The sequence below is a fragment of the Polistes dominula genome, unplaced genomic scaffold, assembly GCF_049000335.1.
Source record: "Polistes dominula isolate Pdom_NZ unplaced genomic scaffold, Pdom_raw_medaka contig_17, whole genome shotgun sequence".
NCBI lineage: Eukaryota > Metazoa > Arthropoda > Insecta > Hymenoptera > Vespidae > Polistes > Polistes dominula.
Window position 1 is genome coordinate 3,127,612 of NW_028301049.1, and position 13,382 is coordinate 3,140,993.

Genomic DNA, 13,382 nt, shown 5'->3' on the forward strand with positions numbered 1-13,382 from the left:
TTTTATTAATACACGTTGTGGAAGAATAACAGTAATTGCAGTTAAATACTAAAATTAGTGAAAATTCGCATGAATTCAAAATCGAATTTTAACTTTGAGAATCGAAATCAATGGGTGCTAAATATTGTTGAAAGAAAAACTTGTACGATATTCTTTAAACAAAAACAAAAAACAAATAAAAAATAAAAACCACCCCTATTATTCCTCTTACCCCTTTTTTCTATAAAAAATCAACCTTCCTAGAAGAGAAAATATTTTCTAGAAATATAAAAAATACACTACTGTTTTGTATCTCGCATAAAACGCGTGACTATTTTACAAGGACAACTTATAATAGTATCACGTGAGATATTTTATCTATTATACTGTTTGTTGATAATTAAAAAATTCCTCGTAAATAAAAGTAGTGGTAAACGAAACAAAAAATTAGAAAAAAATATTCGAGAAATATAAAACAACAACAACAAACAAACAAAAAACCAAAAAAATATAGCATTGCAGAAACTAATTCATTCCACATTATGATACGCGTTGCAATATGTGAAACACGTACGATCAATCATATAATACTATTCGCGTATATATACATAAATGTATATACAGTTTTTACATGATGTTGGAAATTCCACATGATACCCGATTCCTGGTAATATACGTATGGGGAAAAGGATGTGGGAAAGAAGAGGCTATATAATCGAACCTGAAAACTAGGTCGTGACCGTTCGATCAACGTCCAGTCGTCGTCTGTTGTCTTTTTAACCTCAACTCAACTCAACTCAACTCAACTCAACTCAACTCAACTCGACTCAACTCGATTCAACTGGACTCTTCCGATATTTGCGTTTATCCCTTATCTCCTTTCTTTTATTTTCTACAATTTTTATTTGGATTTTCCCCCTTAAGTTTTTTCCTAGAAATAGTCTAACATCATTTACTTACCTTACGTTCAATTACTCACACTATTACAGTTAAGTTTGTTCAAATTCGTATGAAAAATTCATGTATGACTGTAGTTATCCTTATAAGGAACAACAACTATTATTGTAATTAATTTATAAAAGTATGGTTTAATACAAAAAAGAATAAAATGATGGGTTCTTCCCATCCCCTCCTCCCACCCTTTGGATTCACCGGAATTCAATATCTTCTTTTATTTCTTATTGCAAATTCATTCCTCTGATTAAGAAATGATTCTACATTAATTTTACTTAGCTTATTGCAATTAGGTATGTTGATTATTGCACATAGGTGAATTGCAACTAGTCTTGTGACTAATGCAATTGCTATTATTGTATTGGAATATTTTGAACGATCAAGTATATTGTCATCTAAGATTCAGTGTTGGAAAATACTACAGTAATACTATGTGAGAGAGAGAGAGAGATAAAAATAAAGTGGCAATCTCGAAAGGCATTTCTTCGACTTTACGAGTCAATTATCTTAACGTTGCTTCGAAGGATATATATATATATATGTATATGTATATTGTATAGTGATCGATCGATCGCCATTGAACGATGCGTGTTCATCGAAAGTGTTGCTTACTTGCTTGCTTGCTACGTTTTAAATGGAAATAATAAAACTTATGTTAGTAGAAAAACGTTTTACAGTTTATAGGATGAATCCAACTTGTCCATGAGCTTTTACAACAAAGCTGGAACTTTCTGTGTTAATCAACGAAATTTACTTTTAACATAAATGATTTTTTTTTTAAATGATCGCTTTCTCATTTGAAATTTTACATCTTATCATTTCTTTTATTTTTACGATTATTATTATTATTATTATGGAAATTATTTGTAAATAATAGTAAAGTTTGATGAGAGATCGTTAAACCTCATTAGATTTTTTCAACAAACTTTACATTCGACATTGTTAAATTTTATTATTTCGTAAATTGTGTATTCTATAATTGAATCTTTGACTGGGTTAAGAAAAAAGTATAAAAATTATTTAATACAAATATACAAATGAACTAAAATATATTTCTGACAAATATTAATATTGGACTCATTGCAATTCTAAAAGAAATAAGTCGTTAGAAATGGTTTCGTGTCGTCGTGCCTTAATTCACTTTAAACGATTCGCACGAAATGCTACTGACGACGAGTTGAAGTATATTATATATAGATAACACTCGTCACAGTGTGTGTGTTGTATATATCGTATGCATCGTCGTGAACCTATGGCGTGATTCTAATCCATTTTGCAACGTCGTTCGATACACACACAATCATTTCGTTTTCCTACGTAAAACTGATTCTCATTAAATGCATTAATAAAATAACACCGTAAACTAATAGCAAGTATTTGTTTTCAATTTTATCATCTTTACACTTAACAATTTCCTTCAGAGAAATGTATAAAACATTCGTATTAGTTTTTCCAACCCTTACGCAAACAAAAAAACATTCATTTGTTATAAATAATAATTCGTAAGAAATGTGACAACATTAGGTGAATCATCTTTTAAAAAGTCAAGTTTCATCATTTTTTGATTCGTTCTTCCTGTGAACACAAGAAGAAGGTGAGTTAGTTTAATCGGTACGTTTCTTGCAAAGTTCTCCGGTGCAGTTTCGAAGCGCATAGTCGTTCGAGGTCAAACGGTCGCTCGGCCAATCGTCGTCGCCCTCGGGATTTAGGTCGAACTATGCTTGCGGCCAAACTCCACGTTGCTTTTGCTTCTAAAGACTCGATTAGGTATTTTTTCCAAACGAAACAAGACAAATCCTTCAAGAAATTAAGGGATGCTTGGCAGTTAATTGATATACCTATCTTAAAAAATCTTGGATTTTTAATTAATTACACTATCAACAAAAACTTCCTAAAATTAACTTTGATTCTAGTATCAGGGGGATCAGAAAGTAATGTCACTGTTTGAACTTTAAAAATTCATACGAATACATTTTTAACAATGTTTTTTATTTTTTAATCAATAATATAATCACCCCCTCGTTATCAAAACCCTTAAAAAAGTTCTTCTCATCCATCTAGCATGGCAATTTTTAAAAAATCAATCACTTTTTGATAAAAATATTAAAAATTGACGTACGTTAGTAGCAGACATTACTTTCTGGTCCCTTCACTTCTTTCAAAATTCTAACCTAAATGATACTTCAACGAATTCATTACAAAAAATAAACTTAATTTTTATAACATCAAATCTGAATACTTCAAACAATTAATAGGAATATTGATTAATGTGATATTAACATTAATTTTCCCTCTTTTCATTGAAATTTTATTATGCACAGTGTGTCAAATAATTACACTTCATCAACCTATTCTTCTAACAACTGAAAGAAACGGAAATGAAGATCCTATTTGTTACGACATCGTGCGATTCTCTTTTTTTTTTAAAGAGAAAGTTTATAGCCCATTGTCTCGTGTGAAATCAATGACTTTTTCTTGCCATTATTACTCTTTTAACACTTTTTCTTTTTCCTATTTTATTTTTAAATAATAATTACTCTATAGAAATTATATATTAGGTTATGTAATTTTTATTGTACTGTATATATAATTCAATTTTTTTTTTTTCATTATTTTACAACTTTCAGTGTATTTTTTAATGCATCAATTTATTTTTTATTTTAAGAACACAATGTTTAAACATAAATTTCTACCACAATTTTTCTGTATTTTTTTTTTTTTACAACTTTCAGTGTATTTTTTAATGCATCAATTTATTTTATTTTTTTGGCAATACTTGAGTATAAATTTCTATCCCAATTTCTTCTCTTTTTTTATTTAAATAATAATTATTATAGAAATTATATATTAGGTTATGTAAATTTTACTGTACTGTATAAAATTCAATTTTGTATTATTTGTTTGACAACTTTCAGTGTATTATTTAATGCATCAATTTATTTTTTATTTTGACAACACAATGTTTAAACATAAATTTCTACCACAATTTTTCTGTATTTTTTTTTACAACTTCTAATATTTCTTTTATAATACATCAATTTATTTTTTTGAAAACACAATGTTTGAATATAAATTTCGTGTAATAATTTACGTGTATTGATATCAATTGAATGAGAAAACCTTGAGAATAAAATAAAAGAAAAACCACTTATGATTTAATTCGCGATTTCAATGTTTAATCAATTAAAAGTTCCTTTCCACACACACGGAAAAGTCTTAGCAGTAGCAAATGTCCCTGTATATATTTCTTGATTTATCTTTTACCGAAGCCATAATTGCGTCATAACGAATGCCCTTCTTGCAAAGTAAAAAAGTTATCTCTGGTCGATCGTAAATCTTGAAAAAGCATTTCTGTTGCGCGTATAACGGACACCGTATATTTCACTACAAACTTTATTACGTTATACGATAAGATTCAGGATAAAATATATATATATATATATTGATATCATCGTGTTTTCAAATATATATATACATTACTCGTCAAAAGTTTACGCTGATTTTTCCCATAAAAATCCTAACTAAAAAGCTCACAAGATAAAAAAACAAATGCAGAAATAATTTTATTCTATAATAATTAAATCAAATGTTAAAGCATAAGTATTAATAGACATTATTCTAGCAAACATTTAATAACAAAAAACTTAAAAATAGAATTTACTTAATTTACCAAAATTATTGTTCAACGATTCGTGGAATGAATTTCATTTGTTAAGGTAACTTAAAAATAGGATTTATCTAATCAAATTATATTGTTCAACGATTCACGGAATGAATTTTTCTATCTTGACATATCTTTGGCAACACTTACTTTTACATGCTGTAAAAAATATATAATTCTATTATAAATGTTTCCAAAATTAATTGCCAAGATGTGTCAGAGGTTTGAAATCAAGTTTTGGTTACAAGTAAAAACAAGTAATTGGAAGATTTTGATGAAAATATTTATTATTAATAAATTGTAATTAATAATTAAATCAAAATACGTTCGTTTGTTTCGAATATTATTATTTTTCAGAATTTTCTACGTAAGAGTTTGATCAAACTTTTGATCGTTAATGTATTTTATCGCTGATTCAAACTGGACGCTCCCTGTAAAGTATACGAAAGAAACATCTTTCCTTTTTTCTTTTTTTTTTTCTTCTTATTTATTTTTCTTTTTTTTACGTAAAACGGACGTTGTGGACATACAGCATACACCTTTTGATAAAATCAAACGTTGTCGTTCGTCGTTGTTAGCTTTTATCATGCGCATGATTTTGCTCTTTCCATCTATATCTTTTGAAAAAAAAAAATAAATTAAAAAAATAAAAAAAATAAAAGAAACCAAATGTTGCGAACGATTTATAATTTATCAAATATCGGAAGATAAGATGATTTCATATTTGATATATAAATATACTTTTTTTTTTTTTAAAGAACAGAAATAAATCCGAAGCCAATATTTTTAAATGTTTCTTTTCTTTTTCAATGTTACTCAAAACAAACGTAGAATAGAAAAAAATATATATAATAAATATAATTGACAATAAAAATTAATAATAAAAATACATTTTCTAAAATTGTCAATTATATATAAATATAATATAAATTATTATAATATTAAAATATAATATAAATATAATTTTAACATAATTATTATATTATATTAATATATAATATATTAATAATTTATATTTATTATATAATATCGGGATTTAATATAAATATAATTAATATAATTAAATTTGTCAATTATACATATATATATATAAATTTTTTTTTTTTTTGAAATTTCTGAGAATCGTTATAAGATTGAGACAAAGACCATACAATCGTGTCATTATTAGTTTTTATAGTAATTAGTATAGATTACTTTTTTCTTCTTTTTTCTTTTTTTTTCCTTAAATGAAAGTTGGAAATGTTATTTGAACGATAAATTATATGATTCTAAGAGAAGTTGTAATTTAATTCGTCGAAAGTTTCGCGACTTTACAGTAACGCAGTGTGTTTAACATAGAATATAATATAATATATATATGATACAAGTATATAAAATAAAGTGAACTTAGGTAGAACAGAGCTACCAGAGTGGGTTTGCTTTCAATCGAGCTAGTTCTTTCGTAAGAAACACCTGCGAGTCATTATCCCTCACCTACCTTGGCTTTCCCCTGGCACACACAAGCCAGCCAATTCGATTTCTGCACGCGCTAAAAAATACAAATAAAAAAAAAAAATACACCTAAACATATACTCAGCTCGAAAAGTATAAGTATACTGTACTCAACTGTATATACGAGTTCTCCAATCTCGTCATGAATGGAATATTGCATTTGATTGACGTTGATATTCGTAAGCGGTATATATATATATATATATATATATATATATATATATATATATATATATTATATATTCACTTTCACTATGATCCTCTACGATTTACGATCGTCAAACTTTTCATTTCATTTGACAGAATCTTTGTATACCTTTTTAAAAGTCACAATCATTACAACCAACCACCATCAACATATTTCTTTTATAATGTATGTCATTTGAAATGTTCAACATTAATTTAATACAAAAAATAAATATATTTTTCTCTGATTATTCAGCGTAATAAAATATTCAATAATAATAGTGGTGTGTATAATATATTTTGTAATAATCAAACAACATTCTATATGAAATCTTTGAAACCTCGATCCGAGTATAATTATCTGGACACTGTGCATATGCGTAATGTAACCTAATTAATTCTTAGATATTTTAAACATTATTTATACTTTTTTTTTTTTTTTTTTTATCTTTTTACTTCGATACTGCATACATCTGTCAACGTTAAAAATAACAGTTGTTATACATGCTAAACATGTTAATTTTAATATTGATTGGAACTTGGAATCATTTTTAAATAACATTACATGAAATATTATATTTCGCGGGATAGTTTAACTTTTCATTGAGTCATTTCGCGATAAAATAATTACGTTTTATTTTTCCCTTTTTGTTAATTTGCTCCACATCTTTTTATGGAATTTTTTTCTTTTTTTGTTTTCTTATTTAATGACATCCTGTGAAGTAAAGTGATACGTTTTTTTTTTTCTGTACTAAATAAAGTATGAAGTGAACTACAAATATGAAAAACCCGTAATAAAATTATAAATAAAACAAACTATGGTATCTATGTAATAAAATTATTAAATAATAAAATGATTACATAATTTTATAAATTGATACGCGTACTTTCCAAAGTGGACAACCAGCCCCATAAATTAATAATAACCAAAATTATAGAAGAAACAAAAAAGTCAAAACCCTGATACACATTTAACGTTGTTAAAGAATAAATATAAAAAAAAAATTACAATTATATAACATGGTTACTATTATTTATGTTACAGTTGTCTTTTGCGATTATACAGCAACAGGAAGGTCATTGCAATTTCTTGAAGAATACATTGCGAAGGAAGTACTACCATGTTTGGGAGATACTCGATCATCAACATCCATTTGTAGTTTACAATCCTCACTGTTCAGGTAATTAATAATAGATCAACCATAATTCTCTCAGTGGTTTTTTAAACCAATCACAATTATCCATCTTCCTATTAATCCTACTAACCCTTCCTATAACTCCAAATTATTTGTTAGTAAGTAAATTTTTGTTTTCTAGATTTTTCTTTCTATTTCTTCTGTTTAACTGAATGAGCAGTAAACGATCGCGATAACGATCGAGGCCGAAAGAACGCTTATATGCATTCTTAAATGCAAACGTGTGCATAGCCTACGGCCACCTGCCAGAGTCAGCAATACTATTTTATATACACCTGGTTCTCAATTCTACGAATACTTTTGCTTTTGCAAAAGTTCTTGCTACTTGTGTGTATTTGTTGTGTTCCCTTCAAACACTATCCGATTAAGTTTATTACGAAACCTAGAACGTTGTTGATTCTTATCTTTTTTTTTTTTTTTTTTTACAAATGTCATTTACTTTCGAAAATTCATAGATACAAAAAAAAACAACAACAAATTATAGTACAATATATATAAAAATTATTTGAACCATAATCTAAAAGACATTTCAACGTGACGCGGTATTTCTTTCTGGCCTCGTATGCTTAAAAATATGAAATGTAATATATAATATAGTGATAAAAAAAGAATACGATAAATTTCACGAGTGTTGGTTGCAGTTATATTTTATATATTTGCTTACTCTTTAGCAAGAAAATATAAAAAAAAAAAAAAATGAAGAATAGCAAATTATAAGAGTGTGAAAGAGAGATAAGAGATGTGAATACAACAGGGGTGTTCAACTTTTCACATATCACCAATACAATTTAATTTGTAACAAGGGTTTGATGCAAAAGTTGGACGGCCCTGAACTGTAAAATGAAAAAAAAAAAAAAGAAAGAAAGAGTCATAAAAATATTTAATTTTTTATCTGTGAGTCCATATTATTATGTCGATCGTAAAGTATAATTCTTTGCGTAGAGAGAAAGAGATTGATGCTGACGTATTCGGATCAATAATATTCAATCCGCAGTACCAAACACACACACACACACACACACATACACAACTCGTTCATTTATTCGCTGATTCTTTTAAACATAAAAACTACGAAGAGAGAAAGGGTTGATAATTGTACGAATTTGTTCAATACATTTAATTAAATCAAAGTTATAATAATAATTATTGAAACATGAATGAAACGAATGATAATTTTTGTTTTTGTCAGGCACGAAGCAAGGGACATAGTTAGGCATGCTGTTGGTGCTGGTGACCAGGATGCAGTTTTATTCACGGGTCAAGGTTCGGCCGGTGCCCTTCGAACACTTCTCCGACTACTCGATCTCTCTAAATCCACCGTAGTTTTCGTTGGACCGTTCGAACACCATGACAACTTACAACCATTACGAGAATATGGTGTCAAGGTAAGGCACTATTCAAATTGGTTATTGAAAATTATGACTATTCGTATTGTATGTTTGTTTTGAATACTTGTAAGCATTTTATTTTTATTTAATGCGTATAGTCTTGACATTTTTCTTAATACGGACAAACATACGTGGGTGATACGAGAATCTGATATAAAAATCTGAAATTGTTATCCAAACGTGTGGGTGGTTTATTATTATAAGAATATTTATTTTATAATCTTTCAAAGTTATTTTTAAAAATGCACTTACAATAACATTTCTCCCTTTTGTGAACAATTCATTTATATATTATTTTAAATATATATAACAGATAGTACGAGTGTCCGAAACTAGAGAAGGATTTTTGGATCTGAACGAACTTGAACGTGGTCTAGCAAAGATGCGTTCAGAAGGTGTTGCGCAAATGATCGGCTGCTTTAGTGCAGCCAGTTGTATAACAGGGGTTTTGGCAGATGACGTTGCTACAACCCTTCTTTTACATCAATATGGTGCACTTAGTATTTGGGATTACACTACTGCAGGTAAAAATTTGTCACGAGTTTTTATCCTAAGAAAAATCTTTAGAACATTTTTGATAAAACATTTGTTAGTTTTATTTATCGGAATAAAATCATATTATCGAACAGCGCCGTATACACAAATCGACATGAATCCACATCTCCCGGGAATGAGTGAATCAACAGCACACAAGGATGCCATTTTCTTTGCTGGACACAAATTCGTTGGGGGTGTTCAATCCCCAGGTGTTCTCGTCAGCAAACAATTCCTCCTAATGGACGAAATAAGAGCCGAAGACATGAGGGACACTCATCGTTATCTGAACAATCCTGAATTACGTGACGAAAGTGGAACCGCTGGTGTCGTTGAAAGTATTCGATGTGGATTGGCAATCCAACTTAAAGAAAACGTGACACCAAGAGCTATCGTCAATCGTCAAGACAAAATTTCCAGGTATTAACATGCACGCATGCACGCACGTATCGGGGTTAATTACAAATTAAAATATCAATTAATCGATTGAATAATTTTTGGTTTATTTTAGGCAAGTTTTGGCACACGTACGCACAATTCCAGAATTAATTTTACTAGGAAGTGCATCGCAAAATGTCAAAAGGCTACCCATATTTTCTTTTATGGTACGCCATCCACGTGGCACCTTCCTTCATCATAATTTTGTGTGCGCCGTGTTGAACGACGTTTTTGGAATACAAGCGAGAAGTGGGTGCGCTTGCGTTGGTCGATACGCTCACAATTTGATGGGAATCGATACAGAACTGGCAAAGGAGTATGAAAATTTATTGATGCAGAGGTAACTTGTCCAAAAATAATTTTCTTTCTTTTCTCATAACATTGAAAATATGTTAATGCAAATATTTGTATTTTTGTTTTCAGTCAACGTAACGAGGGTAGCGAAGAATTTAAAACGGAAGCATTGAGGCCAGGATTTGCTAAACTTTCCTTCCCCCTATTTCATGTCCGAAGCTGAAGTTGCATTCATATTGGAAGCTTTAAAAATGGTGGCTACCGAGGGATGGAAACTTTTACCCCAATATGTTTTAGATCCAAATACTGGCGAGTGGAGACATCACACCAATGGTATATTAAAAGAAAGAAAATTATTGGGAACGATCAGATACACGGACGGTAAAATGAACGCATCCGAAAGGAGAGTATCAGGATCCGGTATTTTTCCACAAAGTTATTCCGATTGTTTACAAACTGCAAGAAATATCTTCAATCGTGCGCGTAAAATGGCACAAAGGTATCCTCTGCAAACTGATCGCATTTTTACATTTATCTCGGAACAAACGGAACAATTACGTTGGTTTATGTTACCGAACGAAGCTCAAGATCTTCTTTTGGGAAATTCGCAAAACGTTAAACAGGAAGTACCGTTCAATCCGTGTTTAGCAGCACATAGATTTGTTCATACGACAACGACAACGAGTACTCACGAAAGTCTCGTCAATAGTTTGGCATTGGCCAATGGTATGAGACGTTTGAACAGTGATATCCCACGAACCGGAAATATTCCTATATCGCAAAATTCACCACGACATCGAAGTCTTCCAGCATTGAGCACGATAAGGAGGAACATGTCAACGATATCAGCATCAATGGAAACAAAAAGTAATTCCATGGAAATCGATGATAAAGGTGGATGTGTACGAAACGATAATGGGAATTCGACGGGACACAAATCACCAGCAACTTGCCCGAGTTCACCTATGCCAGTTCGATTTGCCGTAGGTGAAGCTGTAACACCGTCAGCCCTTTCCTGCATAACTCATGCGGTAACAACAAGACCAATGAAAGAACAAAGAGATTTGATAGAAACTAGAGACGCTGGACGTGCCAGATGCAATTCTTTGGGTAGTACAACTGGGACTAATAACACGACCAATAATCGATCCGGTATGTCATCCTCGTCTTCGCCAATACCGGTCCTACCATTGAGTCCTCAAACTCTGACAAGTTTAGGTTTAACTTCGGGACGTTTAGACATTGGTTCCTCAAAACAAAGACGATTGCATTGCAGTTGCAGTAGTCAAACCGAATTGAATTCTCTCGAGTTAGAAGCTATGAGTAATCTCAGTCATTCTATTTCGTCATTCAATTATCACAACGTCGCGTCACCCCCATCCTCGTATTCTTCGGTAGGCGAATACGCGGAAAGATTCGTTGCTGGTGGAAGATCTTCACCGATTTATTCGAACGTTGGTCAAAGATCCGACGACGATTTGAGTGCTTATTTGAAAGAAGTTACGAAAGAATTAGCAACCGAGATCAAATCTGAAATTCGCGAAGTTATATCAAAAGTGGACGATGCATTATCGGAAGCAAACACTTCAGAGAATACTCCGCAACATCATTCGCGTTATCATAACACAGTTAGCCAAATCTCAGCCGAGGATAGCAGACAATTGAGGCATGATTCGTTCACGGCAAGCGACATTGCCGAATATTTGATGGAATTTTCCAAAGAAATGGCTAGCGAAGTTAAATCCGAAATCAGGTGTATGGTTAACGCTGTTGATGGATTACACAGACACTCGCCGGATGCTTCAGCATCGGATGTATCTTCGAATGGATGCGAATCACCTGACAGAGGAAGGGTTTCTCTAACGAATACATCACCTAGGGTGTCGAGTTCTAGAAAACACGGTACATCTGAGATATCTGGCAAAATTGGTGAACTAACTCAACAGGAAAGTAAAATGTCGAGCGAATGTTCGTCAGACGAAACTGTGATTTTCGTTATGAAACCTACGGAAACCGAAAGAATGATAAATAACAATCGAAACAAAAGTACAGACGATAACGTCGATGACAACGATGTTGACGATGACGTTGACGAGGATTCCCAAGAACGCGGTTGTCCCGAGGACATTGCTGACGCTAGGAAGATCCTTCCAAAGATTTATTCGGCCGTTAATTCGGTAAGTTCGCAGGACAGTGGGATCAACCTATCGTTTCATGAAAATGACAACAACAAATCGTCGTCGATAGATTTGTCTGAATTGAAACGTAGCAGTAGTGCCGAATCTAATTCGACTAACAGTTATGGTAGAAAATCTAGGACTATTTCTAACAACGCGATGTCTAATTTATCCGCTAAATCTTCCTCGAAACAGCTGATACGTCAGAACGATGATCTTTTGTCCGAGGACGAGGAAGTTTCCTTGGATTTGCGAGAGGAAAAAGATGATCACGTTGACGTAGAAGGAGGATTCAAATTCGATGAAAAAGAAGGGGATAAAAATGTTTCTACGCGGGTTGTTCAATGGCACTCGGCACCCAGAAATATTTGGAAACCAACGGTGGAAGCCATACAGGAGTTCGATATGATCCGAGACAACGACAGGGTTCTTTTATGTCTTTCAATGCTTGGAAAAGATTCTCTGTCTCTTTTGCACACGTTACATCAATACAGGTTACACGCCAGGTCGAAAGGAATCGATTTTGAAATTGGTGCAGCTACCATTGACACCGGTGAATTTAATCGACTCGAATCGATCAGACACCTAAAAGCATTGGACGTTCCTTACTTTTACGAAGAATTAATCGTTGATGTCAACACTGTGACAACTGATACGCAAAACGATCAACCACTTTCCAACGAAGCTTGCAGCTTTTGCAACAGATCGATCAGAGCACAGTTGTACGCAATCGCTAAACGTCACGGTTACAACGTACTGGCACTTGGTCAACACTTGGATGATTTAACCGAGGGATTTCTTTCCTCTGTCTTCCACAGTGGACAATTGAAAACTATGAAAGCTCATTATTATATTCGTCGACAAGATCTTCGCGTTATAAGACCATTTGTATACGTCAGTGAAAAAGCTTTGAGACAATTTGCTCGTAGCAAACGACTCGTCCCACACGAATTTAACAAATCGACCGATCTTTCAGAGGTGAGATGATTTTCTTTATCCATTAAAATATTTGAAAATATGCATGAATTTATTATCCTATTTTTTTGTAAACGTAACTCAAGTATATTTCCAACATATAAATGGT

At 31.6% G+C, this 13,382-nt stretch overlaps 1 protein-coding gene across 1 annotated transcript in view; it reads left to right on the forward strand.

The window, feature by feature from the left end:
- The window catches only part of LOC107068006 (uncharacterized), a 66,999-nt gene that overhangs the window by 48,662 nt on the left and 4,955 nt on the right, over positions 1-13,382 (forward strand). Inside the window, 7 exon segments of the mRNA XM_015323991.2 lie at positions 7,317-7,452; positions 8,657-8,852; positions 9,169-9,379; positions 9,485-9,809; positions 9,901-10,167; positions 10,251-10,320; positions 10,322-13,276. Of these exon segments, the coding sequence (XP_015179477.2) occupies positions 7,317-7,452; positions 8,657-8,852; positions 9,169-9,379; positions 9,485-9,809; positions 9,901-10,167; positions 10,251-10,320; positions 10,322-13,276 (4,160 nt within the window).